At 35.9% G+C, this 18,130-nt stretch overlaps 1 protein-coding gene across 1 annotated transcript; it reads left to right on the top strand.

The window, feature by feature from the left end:
• The first annotated feature begins 7,568 nt into the window (after positions 1-7,568).
• On the top strand, positions 7,569-17,223 carry tmem184c (transmembrane protein 184C). Its single transcript, XM_067441358.1, has 10 exons — positions 7,569-8,138; positions 9,000-9,130; positions 9,249-9,285; positions 9,607-9,812; positions 10,329-10,403; positions 12,711-12,804; positions 13,139-13,251; positions 13,518-13,617; positions 13,807-13,978; positions 16,009-17,223. The coding sequence occupies exons 1-10, from the start codon at positions 8,022-8,024 to the stop codon at positions 16,302-16,304; spliced, it is 1,341 nt and encodes a 446-aa protein (XP_067297459.1). The 5' UTR covers positions 7,569-8,021; the 3' UTR covers positions 16,305-17,223.
• The last annotated feature ends 907 nt before the right edge of the window (positions 17,224-18,130 follow it).

Here is an 18,130-nt window from a genome sequence, read left to right as displayed (position 1 = left end):
TAAACCATTGTCTGTCTGCAATGTAAGTTACTGTTTATATCAGTCTGATATTGGTTTGGAAAAATAAATGTGTTTTTTATTTGCTTGTGTGGGTTTTTGTAAGTAAATAAAGAATTATATAATGAAGATTATGCTTATTTATACACACATTGACAAATTGTCTGGTCTTAAACATGGTTCCTCTGAAAAGGAACATTATTTGTTTAATGCAGAGTGCTCTGACAGTCACAAATGTGTATTAATTAAAATGCTAATACTTTTTGGATGATATAAAGTCATTGCAACACAATGTTCTAGCGCGGAATATAAACATAACCACGCGCACCAGCCAAAACAAGCATGGACTAAATCATTTACTTTAAAAATGTCTTCTTTTTTTGTTTTAAGACATTCTTTATCACACAAGGAATTAGAAACTGAATTAGAGGACAGAGACAAGTCTGTTGTGAGTCTTGTCAAACTTTTAAAAGCATATTAATGTAAAAATGACTTCTCATCAGAGGTTTGAGATATTTTTTCTCATGCTTATGAAACTGCCTTCAGGGAGGAGGGATAGTTTTAGGTCTGAGGAATTTGGTGGGAACCTCTGCGCCTGCCAGTGAATCTCAAAGTAACAAGAGGAGCCCTTAAAATTATAATAAAATAAAATAAATAAATACATAAACAAACAAAAAATAGAAATGTACATATTGCATCAAACTTACCCTGACACCATCAAAATGTTATAAAAAATAAATAAATAAAAAACTCTTAACATTTATCTGCAGCTGTATTATATACAATTTCTGGATTCTTTTATTACTTACCTTGAGAAATTAAAAAATGTAACATTTTAAAAATGTGTAAACTTTTTTTTTCAGGAGGTAAAAGCTGCTCAGTTCTCAAAAACTTTATGTTTTATGCTCTATTTTATATTCTGAAGTCAGTTTTTGTGAGGAACTAAAATTTAAAGGCTTTATATACTGAAAATCCTCTTCTATTTTCTCTTATAGCTCGCTTTAATATATTATGTGTTTTATGTTTTATTAGACAGATGAGCAACTGTTTGGATACATTCATCGACAGGAAATTTATCATTGTTATATCTTAACACGGTTAGTGTTATTGTTTAAATCTTGTTTTCTTGATTTACCGTGAGTACCATGTTTTACCATGCCTAAGATCTAGCTTAGTTTACTAGTGTGCAAGTGTCTCATAGTTGCCGGCAAGCAAACACAGAGTAGCATTATTACACAACTTTCAACACACTCAAATGTATCTAATATGATAAAACAGCGCTGCGTTACCCCACATACTCATGAGCGGAAGAAACGGAAGCGGCATAATAAAAGCTCAGCAAAATCAAGACGTCATCAAGCTACGCTCTTTGTTTTGAATAAGCGACCTCTAGCGACGAAAAATTACATAATGTGGTTTTTAAACAAAATTGGTTGCCTTTTAGATTTTTAGAATGCATTTAAAGAATACTTTACCCATTAACTGTTTAAACTGCATTACACCGCTATATGCTGTGTCAAAGTGGCACACACACTCTGATGTAAACAAGTCCAATGAGAAGTGTGGCAGAACGAGTAAAGAAGACTGAATGAAAATGCTAATTCATTCTCTGACAGAAGATGGCCCTGATGGAACAGCAGAAATGCAGCGGTTACCCCCGTAAATGTTATGTTATGTAATGTTATGAAACGTAACGTTTCAAATAGCCATTCAGATATTTGCATTCGCTATGGTGTTCATCTTAAAGGAATACTTCACCGCTTTTTCATATTAAACTGTTATTCCCTTAACTAAGACGAGTTGACCTCTCTCGTTTCAGTGCATGCACTTAATCGTTCTGACGCGCGGTGACATTCTGATAGCATTTAGCTTAGCCCACTAAGCCCAGTTCACTATGGTACCAAACAGAGATCAAGTTAGAAGCGACCAAACACCTCCACGTTTTCCCCATTTAAATACAGTTACACGAATAGTTGAACGACCTAGTATGGTGACACAAAATAAAACGTGGTGCCTTCTTAGCGGATTAAAATGGAACTATAATGTATGGCGGAATAGCACTTTTGAGAGTACTTCGACTCGGCACAGTAAAAAGTCACGCCTGAAACATCCTCTCAGTTCCATTCATCCAGCCCAGTTCATTCATTATGGTACCAAACAGAGGTCAAGTTAGAAGGACCAAATACCTCCACGTTTTCCTCTGCGCAGTAAAAAGTCACGCCTGAAAAATCATCTCTCACATCTCCCCCTCACTCTGTCATTTCTGTCAATAGGGGGGAGGGGAGATGTGAGGGAGGATTTTTCAGGCGTGACTTTTTACTGCGCCGAGGAAAACGTGGAGGTGTTTGGTCCTTCTAACTTGATCTCTGTTTGGTACCATAATGAATGAACTGGGCTGGATGAATGGAACTGAGAGGATGTTTCAGGCGTGACTTTTTACTGTGCCGAGTCGAAGTACTCTCAAAAGTTCTATTCCGCCATACATTATAGTTCCATTTTAATCCGCTAAGAAGGCACCACGTTTTATTTTGTGTCACCATACTAGGTCGTTCAACTATTCGTGTAACTGTATTTAAATGGGGAAAACGTGGAGGTGTTTGGTCGCTTCTAACTTGATCTCTGTTTGGTACCATAGTGAATGACCTGGGCTTAGTGGGCTAAGCTAAATGCTATCAGAATGTCACCGCGCGTCAGAGCGATTAAGTGCACACACTGAGATGAGAGAGGTATGTGTCAACTCGTCTTAGTTAAGGGAATAACACAGTTTGATTTGAAAACGTGGTGGAGTTTCCATTTAAGACTCCATTTAGGAAGGATATCATACCTGTCAAGTATCCCGTTTTGGCCGGGAAAGTCCCGTATTTTACCCTTCTTTCCCACCTTCCTCCCGTATTAGTATTTTTCAGTCACACACTTTACAATAATGATCCATTATTTAACATTAGATAGTTAATTAGTTAACAAACTGATGATTAAAGCATTTATTAATCTTTTTTTTCAACATTTAATAGCACTTAATTAAAACCAAAAGTTGGAGCTGTATTGAATGGACCTGAGCTAACATGAACCAACAGTTGTATTTTTTTTTTAAATAATTCTGTCAGAATGCCTTTAACAAAAATTAATAACTTCTGTAACAAAGGTAGCTATTGCTTGTTAACTTATGAGGCCTTATTGTAACGTGTTACCTATTGTTCTTTATAATTATTTTGCATTAGTTTTTTAATCATTAGTTTGAAACATTTCTTTATACATTTTTATTGTTTTGCTTTATTGTATTTTAATGTGCAGTTATTTTTGTTACAATAAAAAAGTTATTAAACCTGTTTTAGTATGACAACACTTTTTTGCAACCTTTTTCAATATCGTAATAATACCGTACTGTTATAAAAACGTAACTGATATTATCGTAACATAAAAATTTGATACTGTCACATCAACAAATCAACTACCCTGCCTTTAAAGGGATAGTTCACTTTGAAATTAAATTTTGATATGTTTTAGCTTACCTCATGGGCATCCGAGATGTAGGAGTATTTGTTTCCCCAGTAGTTTCCATTTTGATAATTTTAGGTCAAACCGTTCTTGTCTGTGCCTCACGTAATGCAGGTCTATGGTCACCACCTCAAAGAGCATACACAGAGAAGTCCGAATTAAACAATCCCCCATCGTAAGTACACACTGATGGCCTAAGACACGAAACGAGCGGTTTGTGTGAGAAACTGAACAGTATTTATATCACCACTCCTGGATGAGATCGCGCAAGCATACGTAATTGTTTTCTTTTACGTCGGTTTAAACATCCAGGATAAGTACCATTTCTATTAGCCGTTTCACCTGTAATCTCTGTTTTGTGTAAACAATAAGAGACGTACACGCGCGAGAGATCCACTTCCGGCACTTTCCACGCTTGCACAGACTAAAGCCAGAACACGTCATTACAAAAATAGTTCTTAAAGCTGTTATCCTATGACAACACTTTTTTTGCAACTTATTTCAATATCGTGATAATATCGTATAGCGTGATAAAAACTTCGCAATTAATCGCAACATGAAATATTGATATTGGCACATGCCTACTACTAGGGAAACAAATACTCCTACATCTCGGATGCCCATGAGGTAAGCTAAAACATATCAAAATTTAATTTCAAAGTGAACTATTTCTTTAATATAGAACAGTGATTAAACTGACTTGAGCACTAAACAGTTTTATTGCCCATCTTCCAGCCAATCAGAACTGAGTATTTAGACAAACCATGGAATAATATAAAACTTTATCCTGCCTTCAGCTCACATCTCTTAACAAAGCACATATTTTCAGAGGAAAAACAGCACTGTGCTCTCCAATGCCAAACTAGCAAACATAGATAGAGCTCTGACTGTATCCTAATATTTTTCATAAGACTTTGCTCTGGCATGGATTATATTAATAACACATTTCTGATTTTACACACCACACAACCCCTGCCATTAGACTTAAAAAGGCAAGAAAGCAACAGCATTTGGATCAAATCTGTGGATAAATTGGTCTTGACTGTGAGAGCATGCAGTCAGCTCTATTTATGAGCATGAGGTAGGCTAACCTTAACTCTCGTGCAAGGGATTTCAAAACCATCCAGAAATGTTTCGCAATGACTTAGCTCCAAGAACACTAACGCAACCAGATACTTTTAAATATTACAATATCGATCGGATAGAATCATTTGTGCACTCAAACAATTTCCGTCATAAATCTTTGGGCAGACGTTTGAGATTAATAAATAATCAAACATAGGCAATATTTTCTATTTTTTCTGTCCTGAAGGTATCTGGCATAACACCAATTCATGAAGATGTAATTCACACGTTCAAAGGCGTGAAGCCACAAACCGTGATCCAGTAACTCTCCTCATTTAGCCCAACACGTACTGACGTCTAAATTAAATCCAAACTAAACACAGAAGCAGAACTCTCATTCTGGGAGTCACATGAGACGTTAACTATGGACGTCACTCGGCGTTTAAACTTTAAATGTGTATCCAATTTTCTCAAACACACCGCCTGTTTGTCTTCCCTGCCCCGACATGGCAGAGTCCCGCATGCCACTTTGCAGAGCTATCCCTCCAAGTCATGCAACAAGGCACTCACATGAGTGTGGCAAGAGCGATTTCTAATTTATAAAAGCCAAAAGGATCGATTCAATATTCATGAACAATCTGTCCCATCACAATGAGCCATTTCTGTAACTGGGGGGCAGTATGATGACAGCGCAGCGACATAAAGGAAAAGTTCTGCCTCTGTGTATTTCAGGACTACTTCAGCCTTGTACATCTTTCTTGGTCCTGAAGTATTGCATTGACTCTAGATTTTTTTCCAGATATACCTTAAATTGCGACTGGCAGATTACTGGCAGGTAACGTTATATTGAAGTCCATGTCTTATATCAACACACGGGCATGAGAGAGGAAAGAATGAGCATTGAGTTTTACAGGTCAAGCTCCAGCCCCTGCTTTCATCATGGAAAAGTTTAAGCTGTAGCTGATTTTCCATGTAAAAGTCCATTAAAGTCGTCCTCCACATTTGTGGGTAATTGAAACAGGCTAGTGAAACGGCGCTTTTATGTTTTCTGCGGGACCGCTGGGTCTGACAAGGGGAGACTGTCTGAGATAAAAATCAGGCCTACCCAATAAAGCATCTGGAAATTATTGCTCTTCTTCACTGCACACTCAAGTAAATGCACAAGTTTTGAATACTTATTTTTATTTTTAAATATAGCCTGGGAAGAGCTCTTTGACCTCATAAATTTAATAAACAAAACAACTATAAAACTTTTAAGATGTTGTGTTGTTTTAAAGTGCTGTGTATATTATAAGCACTTTTTTATACATGCACATGCTTCCTGATTAAATAAAATTGTTTAGCTAGTCCACTACAAGAAAAAGACAACCTCTGGAGTTCTGTGGTGTGCTACTCTTTATTAGCCGAATGTACTTTCGTGCTGATACGCCATTTGTCATAATTAGGTTAGCGAAGGGAGAAAAATAAATAGATCTTTTTCTCACACCCCAGGAATCTTAATTAGAAACAGTAATTTGAAGACTGTTCTGTTGCTCAGGAAAACAAACTAAAACATGTGGCACAATCATCCTGTTAAAAAAGATGGGCTTAGAGACTTGTTTTTTTCTTCTTCTTTTTTTCAGGAACACTTTATACAAAAAAATGCAAATAGATTATTGGGATACTCCAGCATGGAAAGTGTTGCCACACACTGCCATCTAGTGAGCCATCGTAAGGCTGAACAATTTCACCTTTGTTTCACACTGCGCTTTCACTGGTCTTATGGCAGTTCTGAGATCATTTGTGTTTAATACATTCCTTTCTGTGAGAATTTCGAGTTAGTTTTTGCTTTTTCTCTTCTAAGTACAACTTTAAGTTAAAAAAAAAAGCCAAAATGTGCATGCCAAAATAGCATGTACAATTCAATAAACAAAAAGTGACAATTCACCCAAAATGAAAATTCTGTCATCATTTACTCACCCTCATGTTGTCTTTTCTTCCATGTAGCACCAAAGTAGATTATGTAGCAGGATGTTGGGAATACATTGAAGTCCAGGCTGTCAGTCTTGAAGGGGAAAAAATAAAATAAATTTCTGACAAGTAATTGAAAAATAGTTAAGGTTTCAAAAGAGTATAATGATTAGTCAAATTAGAAAATAATTAGTCTTGGAGTATAAATATAAATATAAAAGAGTTAATCTACAAAACCTGTCAATCTACAAAATCTGAGGAAAGAAATCAATGTCATGGTAAATACATTGTTTTGCAATTACACAGAATTGTAACATTTGAATTGGTAACTTTAGTTGTTTAATTTTATATATGGCATCACAAGCTTTTCACCTCAATATTACAAATACTAGAAATGGGTTGATTATATGAAATATGTCACACTACTTTCTAATGTAATATAACTGCCCACAAAATGGGCCCACAGGTTTTATTTAGTTTTTTTTTTCTTATTTTCTTTCTTTCTTTCTTTCTTTCTTTCTTTCTTTCTTTCTTTCTTTCTTTCTTTCTTTCTTTCTTTCTTTCTTCTCTAGTATTTGTAGTGTTAAATTAATGGTTTCCATATTTAATTAAAATGTTTAATGAACGAGGGCAGGTTGGGGGTGCTAATACGGGGTAGCGTAACAATTGTTTTGCTAATTTAATCACCACAAAAAATGTCAAAATGCGCTTATTTTAAATCGGCAGTACACACCACGCCGGTAGTGGGTTAAGTGACAACAACAGTCTTTTTACTTGATTATATTTAATTATATGTACACACATTATGAATAGCTATATTTCTAAAGTACTTGAATTTATAGCAGACAGATCTGTATGGGGATATCAAATGCTACTTTCTGAAAAACGATACTAAACAGACGTCGAAACAAAATGCTTAAATTAAATTTACAGCACTCACCGGTCGCTTCGTTAATTAATGTTTGCAGCGGCGAATAATATTTTTCACGTCATTATTTGCGGTTCTCCGACCCGCATGGTGGCGCTAAGTATTTTGAATGTTTCGATGAAGAGGCGAAGATCCGAAGAACCAGCAGTGACAAGATCAACAGGAAGTTCCGATCAGCTTTGTTTATCAACTTCTCTCTCGCGTCCACTTTTTTTTTTGTGTGAAGTCTGTAAAGTTATATATGCGTTTTTGACATGACTACAGCGTAAAGATAATGCAATATGATTGCGCGCTGACTTTATTTTGGACACGACCGCGTGCGGCTCTTGAAAGCAGTGCATTTTGTTGATGTAACGTTATGTGGGAGCGTCGGACAACATTGGGAGGACTGGCTGATTATTTGACTCGCTGAACAACACACATGATTTATCTAGATCTCTGTCTGTAGTGCTTATAAAAATCTTATGCATCTAAACCAAACCACAGAGGTAGAACTGCCAATAACTTAACTCAGCTTTTATCAGCACATGTCTCTGAATCAAACTCGACCGGGGTGTAATGTAAGAGCTTAGTGTCAGTAGGAAAGATGCCGTGCACGTGCGGGAACTGGAGGAGATGGATTCGGCCTCTCGTGGTGCTGCTATACATTTTGGTCCTTCTGGTTGTCCTTCCACTCTGTATATGGGAACTTCAAAAATCAGGGGTCAGAATTCTTTTTTTTTTTTATAATTAACGTTACACACATTAAACATTTAGCAGCTGACTGTCAAATGTGTGCGTAAATGCTGTTTTAAGAAACTTCACATGTAACCTTGGAGTCTAAATTGATTTGACTTACAATGAAAACCATTAATATATAATTCATGATTTCTTTATTATGGGATAATAATAAAAAACCTAGAGAGAGAGAGAGCGAGAGAAAATGTATTGTTAAATGAAATGGGTATTTAAATTGAATTTAAAGTTAATGAATATAATTGAAATTTAAAACCAACTTCCTGGTTAATATCAGTCACTTTAGTGATTTCAGTATATCTAATGTTATGTATTTTATAGCAATTACCGTAGTTCAGTTCAATTCTTATTTATTTGTATAGTACTTTTCACAATACATATAGCTTAAAGCAGCTTTACAGAAAAAATGCATCAGAGGTGACTGTTAAAGAAATATCCATATGTCAAAAATGTACAGTACAACTTCTAAGATTATGGAACTCATGCAGTTAGCTAACATCATGTATTAATTTTGGTAGAAATAATGACTGGATCTTATTAAAGTTGTGATCATAATCATAATTTAGCAGTTGTGCATGTTAATTCAGAGTTGGCGTCACATGAAGCCATCACAGGATTGGCGTCAGCCTTTGCCATTTATAATAAATATATATGCTAAATGGTCAAATGTTATTTTATGTTAAGATTAGAACTATTAAAACATTTATTTTAATTGAAATAAAACTTATATATATATATATATATATATTATGTATTTAATTTTTTAAAGTTTTGATCATTTTGACAATGGTTTTCTCAGTGATGGCATTTTCTCTTTGTAATCTCATAGGTTAGTATTAAAAATAAGGCATGGTTCATCGCTGGGTTATTTGTGTTCATGACTATACCCATCTCACTGTGGGGGATACTGCAGCATCTAGTACACTACACCCAACCTGAGCTACAAAAACCCATTATCAGGTATTGATGTATAGATAATATTACTTTGCAGTTAGTTTATGTTATGCATTATTGTTTGTAACATATTTTCTGTGCAATTGCAAGTGTATTTCTCACTTATTTATTTATTCATTTTTAGAATATTATGGATGGTTCCTATATACAGCCTGGATAGTGTGAGTATCATGTGATCACCGTATGGTTGCTAAAATGTTGCTATTTGAATAGCAAATGGATTCTTTGATGTTTACTATCCAATTTAGATTGCCTTGACTTGAATACTGCCCTTTTTCTCTTTTACGATCTGTTAATGTGAGGCCTGATGTTGCAGATGCTCATGACTTAGATTACTTAAAGAGTAGGACCAGCAACTAATTTGACCAAACTCATGTGGATCTAATCTTTTTTGAGCAGCATGGTATCGTTGGTCATGTCTGTGTTCTATATGTGGAATCCCTTTATTGTAATGTGTTTTGTCCCTTCTTCTGTTTTCACAGTGGATTGCGTTGAAGTATCCCAACATTGCCATCTATGTAGACACATGTAGAGAGTGCTATGAGGCCTATGTTATCTACAACTTCATGATCTTCCTTCTCAACTATCTGGGGAACCAGTATCCCAGTCTGGTGCTGATGCTGGAGGTGCAGGAGCAACAAAAGCATCTCCCTCCTCTTTGCTGCTGCCCACCGTGGCCCATGGGAGAGTAAGTGTTTATGTAAACATGGGGGATAATGTGAGGCAGGATGTTATTTTTATTGCATATCTGCTGTCAAGATGTTGGATTAGGCTCTTATGTTGAGGGCCCCCATTACCTTTTTTCCATCTTCTCCTTTGGAGCCTTCTTCAAAGATGAGAAAAGAAAGTTTAGATACAGCAGGATGGGATTTGTCTAAATTGCTTGCAGATTAAATACTTTCTTGTGGTTTTTGGCTGCCTTTAGCTATCGCTGCTGATGGCAGCAACTTTTAAATTTACGTTAGGCTGTGGTGGTAATGTGTGAAGAGTTTCTTGATTTAAACCAGCAATTTTTTAAACAGAAAAAATATGTTTGTGTACATCTTCAGAGAGCATTGAACTCTATGTGCCTGTTAACTTTGGGATTTTATGCAATGCCAGGGAAAGATCTATTTATACCGTAGCAATATTTTCTCAAGGCCCCTTCTATTTTTATTTTAAGAACAGAACATTTACCTAACTCATTTTTTTTTCTTCTTAACAGAGTACTTTTGCTGAGATGCAAACTGGGGGTTCTGCAGTACACAGTTGTGAGACCTGTCACCACAGTCATCGCTTTGTAAGTGTTATTCATATTGTGTGTTGTAGAGGTTAAAGGCACAATATGTAAGACTTTTGGATTAAAATATCCAAAAACCACTAGAACAATGTTATATATTTTGTTGACTTGTGCACTTAAATTATCCCAAATGTTCCCAAAAATGGTTAGATCCAGAGAAATAAGCTATTTTACCCAGGTCATGGACGTATCCGTGTGTCACCTATCAATGGCTTCATATCTGCGTTACTTTCAATTTCTCAATTTTATTTTGTAGACACTATGGAAACACCAAAGATGCTTTAATACATTTTGTTTTTATTAGACAGGTGAGCAGGTTTGGATATATTCATAAACATAAAACAAATAATTGTTATAAAGATCAACATAGTGTTATTGTTTAAATTTTGCTTTCTTGAATTACTGTGAGTACCATGTTTTACCAAGCCTAATATCAATCTAGCTCCCTGCATTGTGCAACCAGTGTCTCATAATAGCTGCCGAGCTAACCAACAGAGTAGCATTATAACACAACTTTCAACACGCTCAAATGTATCTAATATGATAAAACAGCGCTGCGTTACCCCACATACTCATGATGAGCAGAAGAAACGAAACCGGTCATCTGCGGCATAATAAAAGCTCAGCAAAATCAAGACGTCATCAAGCTACGCCTTAGTTATCAGCTAAATCATAGCGATATCAGCTAAATCATATTTTTGTTTTATTTGGTTTTACACCATAAAAAGACCATATATGCAAATATTTCTGGACAATAAGTCTGGACAATTGATTTTGTTTTTGAAAGAAGTCTGGGACCCACTTTGTATTAGGTGGCTTTAACTACTATGTACTAATATTTTAATGAATCATTTGATACAATGCACTTGTGGGCCCAAATTGTGTACAGGCATGTTTTTACATTGTACTTGCATTTTTGAAAAATGACCTGCATGTTATGCAATTCAATTATGTAGTTACATTTATAATTACACTGTTGACACTTCCCTTACACCTAACCCTAACCTCAAAGGTCCCATTCTTTGTGTGTTTTCGAAGCTTTGATTATGTTTACAATGTGCAATATAACATGAGTTCATGTTTTGCGTGTAAAAAAAAACACAGTATTTTTCACACAATTTACTTATCTGTACAGCGCTGTTTCCTCTGTCCTGAAAACGGGCTGATGATTTCCTTGTTCTATGAAGTCCCTCCTTCAGAAATACGTAACTAGTTCTGATTGGGCCAGCGCTTCCCGTGTTGTGATTGGACAGGAGCTTAGCGCACTTTGCCTGGAAAGGTCCCGCCTCTTACCATAATGGGGAGATGCAAGCGCTGAATGCGCGCTCTTCTCCACGTGCCAGAGCAACAAGACCACGCACCCTTGTTTTGCGTGTTCTTGTGGGCGGAGGGTTAGTCAACAAACGGTTCTAGTGATGTCATTACATCCCTGAACTTCCTGCTGTAGTCCAAACCGGCCGTTCGCTGTAGGCTTTGAAAGGGAACTTCTGTTAAATAAAATATCTCGCTTGGCATTGAACTTTGAGCTTTATAATTTTACAGGTATTATTTATGCTCTAACAGCAACATTACACACTAACTAAAGTTTGAAAGATGGAATCGCAAAGAACGGGACCTTTAAACTTACCCATATCACCACACATGGTATTTAAGGCCACCTTATATAAAGTGGGACCGAAGTCTGTGTATGTTCATCAAATCTGCATTTATTTGATACATTTTTTTGTGGATTTTCTGTGATGGCAAAGCTGAATTTTCAGCATCATTTCCCCAGTCTTCAGTGTCACACGATCCTTCAGAAGTCATTCTAATATGCTTATTTGGTGCTCAAGTAACATTTTTTCTTATTATTAGTGTTGAAAAAGGTTGTGCTGCTTAATATTTATGTGGAAGCTGATATGTTTTTTCAGGATTTTTGATGAGAAGAATTTATTTAAAATAGACATTTTGTAACATTATAAATGTCTTTACTGTGACTTTTGCATCACAGCATCAATTAAATGCTTCCTTTCCAAATAAAAAGCATTAATTTACTGACCCCAAACATTGGAATGGTAGTGTCATTTCTTTTAGTGAAAGTAGATTAACAAACCCTTTGGTCAACATTTACTGGTTCCATATGTTTCTGTTCTGTGATGGTTTTAAACTCAAGACTGTATGTAGTTTCCTAGTACTAAAATTAAATCCTCTATTATAAATAGAAAAGAAAATATTTTGAAATGTACTCTTAAATTGAGCATGCAACTGTTCAAAAGAAATCTTTAGCTGTTAGTCAGTAATTTCAATGTAATGTCTGTTCCAAATTAGGATTTGTGAGCTTTGTGGTGTTTATGATGAAGGCAACTTCAGTTCAAAAAATGCCTGGACATATCTGGTTATTGTCAACAATCTCTCTCAGCTTGTAAGTACCTTTTTTCTTTTTCCCTGAATATTATGCAAGACTATCACATGAGCTAATGTCGGCAAATGGGTCTACAGTTACACCCAGGAACCAAACAGCAGTAAAAGGGAGATAAAATGTAACTAAAGCCTTATTTACAGAGACATGTTATGGATTTTTTTATCAACAGTAAAACAAAACAGACAACCTCTCATTTGTGTCCGCAGCTTATAAATAATAAAAGTTTAAGGAACCCGAAGCAACAACAGTGAAAAATCATTGAGAGTTCAAGTTAAACAGTAACCTGATAACCTAATGGTAATGTGCTATTGGTGCACTTGTTTTCTCTCTTCAGTTTGCCATGTACTGCCTTGTGCTGTTCTACAAGGCTCTGAGGGAAGAGCTGAGTCCCATCAAACCTGTGGGCAAATTCCTCTGTGTCAAGCTGGTGGTTTTTGTGTCATTCTGGTAAACTGTTCTCTACACATCACTCATAACAATTCTGATCTAATTGCAGATCGATTACACAACTGGTATAATCATGTTAAGTTAATTTGGTATTCAGTGTAGTTTTCTAGAACTTTTCTAAGACACTATATAGCACTCAGGATTGCCTTCACAACTAAGTCATGGCAGTCAATGGTCATTATTGGTAGAACTATTATAAACATGTATTGGTGATTTTATGTCACCATGTAATGTTTTATTTCATTCTGTTGTTTTATCTGTCTTAGGCAAGCTGTGGTCATTGCGCTTCTAGTGAAGGTTGGCGTGATCTCAGAGTCTCACACGTGGGAATGGGACAGTGTGGAGGCTGTAGCCACTGGATTGCAGGTGTGGTGCTTTGGTCTGAGCACTAAACTGCTTGTTACTTAAATTTGGCTAGTGAGATCTGCCGGTTTAGGATATTTATATAAATTCTTTTTAACTGGCTTACCATATACCAATGCTGCTGTAACTTCTGGGTGCACAAGTTGAAGTAAGCTTTTTCGATTAATAGTCTGTGATTCCCTGTTTTCATAGGACTTCATCATCTGTGTGGAAATGTTTTTGGCAGCCATTGCTCATCACTTCAGCTTCACTTACAAACCCTACATACAGGAAGCAGAGGAAGGTTCCTGCTTTGATTCCTTCCTGGCCATGTGGGATATCTCAGACATACGGGCTGACATCTCAGAACAAGTGCGCAATGTCGGTGAGTCACTACACAGTCTAGAAACTTCTTTTTTTTTCAAAATTTGCTTTCCCCCAGGAAAACGTTTGCGTTCGTCCAAGAAACTCACGTTTACAAAGAAAACATAAATTCCTGGAGCTCTTATTGCACAGCCAGGAGTAGTACTACATTATTACCTTAAATTGGTATGTTCCAAGTTTCCAAAAACAGAGCAGGCATTGTGGACAATGTTATTTTAGTATTTTGACAGATTGCTCTAGCCACCTCAGTTCAAAAGGCAACATGGAGGGCATTTGAATGACCATTTCCTCATTACACCTAGTTATTGCGCAAAATATACTTGAAACTCAGAAGGAATGTTGAAAGAACAGTACAAATTCCTAAAATGCATTATGACTCATAGCAACTGCAGAAAGACGTCAATAAAGCAGCTTTAAACAATATTATAAAACGGTTAGTTCCAGTCCTTGATTCTGATTTGTCAATAGCTGTGTTTTACTGACAATAAAAAACAGCTTCACCCAACAGTTCTGTGTATCACTACTCTTAGCAGCATGAACATATCTTTGTTTTCATTGGTATTATTCATGGAAACTTACTGTATTATAGAGAAGTATTGTGCGAGAGAGACAGAGTGTATTACCTTCATTCAGAGTTAGCATTTTTCTTCAGGTCAGTCTTACGTTCATATTAAAAAATCAGTTTGAATGTCTGCTGTGATATCTTGTCCTTTTTACAGTGTGCTTACACTGACAGCACTAGTCAAAACATTTGTCAGTTTTGTTCCAGTGTTCACAACAAGCTTCAATGAGACTCGCTCATAAAGACAGTCTTTGCCGCCACCTAATGATTTAATAATGCAAATGGTTGCTGTTCAAGTTCAGGGACTATTTTTCAGGGACTAGCTTTTAGTAATAAATTTTATATTGTATATTTTTTGGGTTTTAATATTTGTATTAAATGGTAACTTGAGTAAAAGTATACAATGCTAAAATGTTTTATATAATTAAGCATGAAATAATATTCAGTATGAAACAATGCAGTAAAAAGTACAATATTATGTTTCGGAATGTTGTGAAGTTACATGGTTTTCAAAGAAGAACACTGTTGAAAAATAAAATTAAGTGTAAAGTAAAAATACCTCACTACTGTCAACCTCTGATGTCCATATCTCATAGTTAGTTAGAATTTATTTCAATGTTGATTATAATATCTGAAAATAAATAGCAATTGATTTTATTAGTTTTGGATTTGGTTTTAACCTTTACTATTAGTATAAAGGGTTCCCTGAATATTTTACAGTAGATTATGTTCCTTAAAGAAGAAAATTATGTCATTAATGACATCGTTCCACACCCGTAGTCCAAAAACTTTTCTGTTCCTCCAATGAAAGTGCATGCACACTATACTGTCCATGTCCAGAAAGGGAATAAAAACATCATCCGGTTTTGTTTTTTTAATCCTCAAATAAAGATTTGAACGTTTATGAATCAGCATATTGATTCAGAATTTGGATCGCCAATGTCACATGATTTCAGCAGTTTAGCACACAATCCGATTCATGAATCAATACGCTGATTCATAACCGTTCTTATCTTTGTTTGCTGATTAAAAACAAACACAGAAGAGAAGACATTGCTGAATAAAGTCGTAATCTTTGTTATTTTTGGACAAAAATGTATTTTCAATGCTTCAAGAGATTCTAATGAACCAACTAATGTCACACAATTGATTACTTTGATGATGTTTTTTATTACCTTTCTGGACATGGACAGTATAGTGTGCATACACTTTCATTGGAGAAACAGAAAAGCTCTCGGACTAAATATACAATATTTTAAACTGTGTTCTGAAGATGGTGAGGAATGACATTAGAAGGAATCATTAATGACATAATTTACATTGTTGGGTGAACTAACCCTTTAAGAATTCCATACCGAATCAAATCAAATTAAAATAAAAGCTTGTAAATCAGAATCAGAATTTTGAAAGGTGTCAGTACCCACTCTATTAAAAGAGTTCTGCATATGTGCTTTGTTTTATTACCTCAGGGAGAACTGTCATGGGTCGACCAAGGAAAACATATTTTGGCGAAGAGGCTTGTCAGGACGAGAACACGGGACTGCTGTCAGCTGGAGCTCAGGATCCAATTGAATCGTCTTCCACCCCTCCATCCCCCAAGGGCCGTTACCAGGGCATGGGCCACACCGTAACCCCCCACTCCATCTCTGCTCCTGCAAACCTTGGTAGCATACCATGGGAAGGAGATGTGGATGACATCCCGCCAACTGTTATATCTGGCGATTGTACAGATCAACAGGGCTCTGACTATCCGCCGATTACTTAGCATCACTGAGCTTCAGCTACCAAAGCTTTTATATTTAAAGCATATCAGTCAATCTTGCTACCATTAACTCTGGTCACTATTGGATACCTGTGGCTAATATGTGTGTCAGGGGCTTGGCGAAGCTTTGGTAGCAAGAACATATATGAAGGACTTAGGCGGTGTTGGTCTGCTGTTTTATCTCCGTTTTGCATTGTTTTGCTGGGAACATGACCAAATTATAAACTGACCTTAAAGTCAAGCACAGTTATAATAATAGTTTTAAAAATGTATCCAATACCAGTTTTAAATGTCATATAATCAGTTAACGATTCTTTTAAGACAGCTTTATGAATGTTAACTCTAAGAAACACTATGTATTGACAATGCTACTTCACAATTTCATTGACGTTCTCCTTGATTTTGATAGCAAGTCATTTTTAAATGCCTTTTTATCATTAGTGTTACTTTCACTGTTTTATCTGTTAATGCAAGGAGGAGCAGCAACTTGATCATAGACTGTAATATGAAAATGCCAGGATGCCATTGAGTTTTGGAACATTATGTCTCTGAATATATGCATGCGTTATTGCAACTACAGTTTGACTGTACATCAGCTTTTAAGCACAAAGTACTGAAACACTCAGTTTGCTCAGTTCGCTTCAGAGATTAGCAACCTTTCCTGGTCTGCTTGCCTTCTGAACAGCTTCATGCAATTGCATTAAAACATAAATGCATATGTTTTTATTTTTATTTTGTATTTGTCAGGAACTAGTCATTAGAAACAAGTAATTGCATTTTTATTTTTAGTTGTTTAAATAGCTAGACAAAGAAATTTGTTTAAAAGCTAACTTTGAAAAGTACTGAAAATCTTAAATACTGACTTTTTAAGTTCACCTCGGGGAATGATGCAATGTTTAAATATCAGCCAAAGCTGTCTTATTGCTATTTTGTTAATTTTGGGTTTCAATAGTCTGTTAGTACACAACATTAGGTGCACATGAGCATAACAGCACAGGCAGATTGTTTTATCATTACAGATGTGGACCCGTGGGACCTATGTTCCATTTTAGAGATGCAACTTCTGCAATGGTTTGTACTGCTGTTGCATTGCCTTATCTAACAGTGGTTGTCACAAATAATTAAATTTCACATGGAAATGTGTATCGACTATTTGTCTTTAAATGGAAAGAATATAATTTGTAATTTTAAGGTGTTTAAACAATGATGTACTAAAGGGCATACTAAAGGGATGTTTCCCTTTGTGGTTTTCAAATACAGATGACAACGCTGTGTTATGCATGTCAGGCCAGTAGTTGGCATTGGCGTGTCACTTTGAAAGGAAACACTATATACTGAACATAATAGCCTACACTTGTGCATGGACTGACAAAAAATTAAAATGTGTACCTTGAACACAATGTAAGTCGCTTTGGATAAATGCGTCTGCCAAGTCCATATATATAAATGCATGACGTCAGTTTTCACAAATTCAAATCTTTGTAGTTTACATGTAGACGATAATGGTATTGATGTTAATGTGCCCTTTGAAAATGCGTTTTGAAAAATTTCCAGAGCCCCAAAAATGCTGTTTAAATGAACAGCCAAAATGCATTCAACGTTTTCAGTTTTTAGTTGAAAATGGTGTCATGTAAACGGCCTCTTTCTCACCCCCCGTCATTTCAAACCTGTATGACTTTTTATTCTGCGACACAATACTTTTGGTTACCACCGACTTCTATTATACACACACACACACACACACACACACACACACACACACACACACACACACACACACACACAAAAAAAAAAAAAAAAGCAAATTTCTCACATTTCTCAAAAGATTT

The sequence above is a fragment of the Pseudorasbora parva genome, chromosome 4 (assembly GCF_024679245.1).
Source record: "Pseudorasbora parva isolate DD20220531a chromosome 4, ASM2467924v1, whole genome shotgun sequence".
Classification (NCBI taxonomy): Eukaryota; Metazoa; Chordata; class Actinopteri; order Cypriniformes; family Gobionidae; genus Pseudorasbora; species Pseudorasbora parva.
The sequence above is the reverse complement of the archived record's forward strand: the minus strand, read 5'-3'. Positions and strand labels throughout refer to the sequence as shown.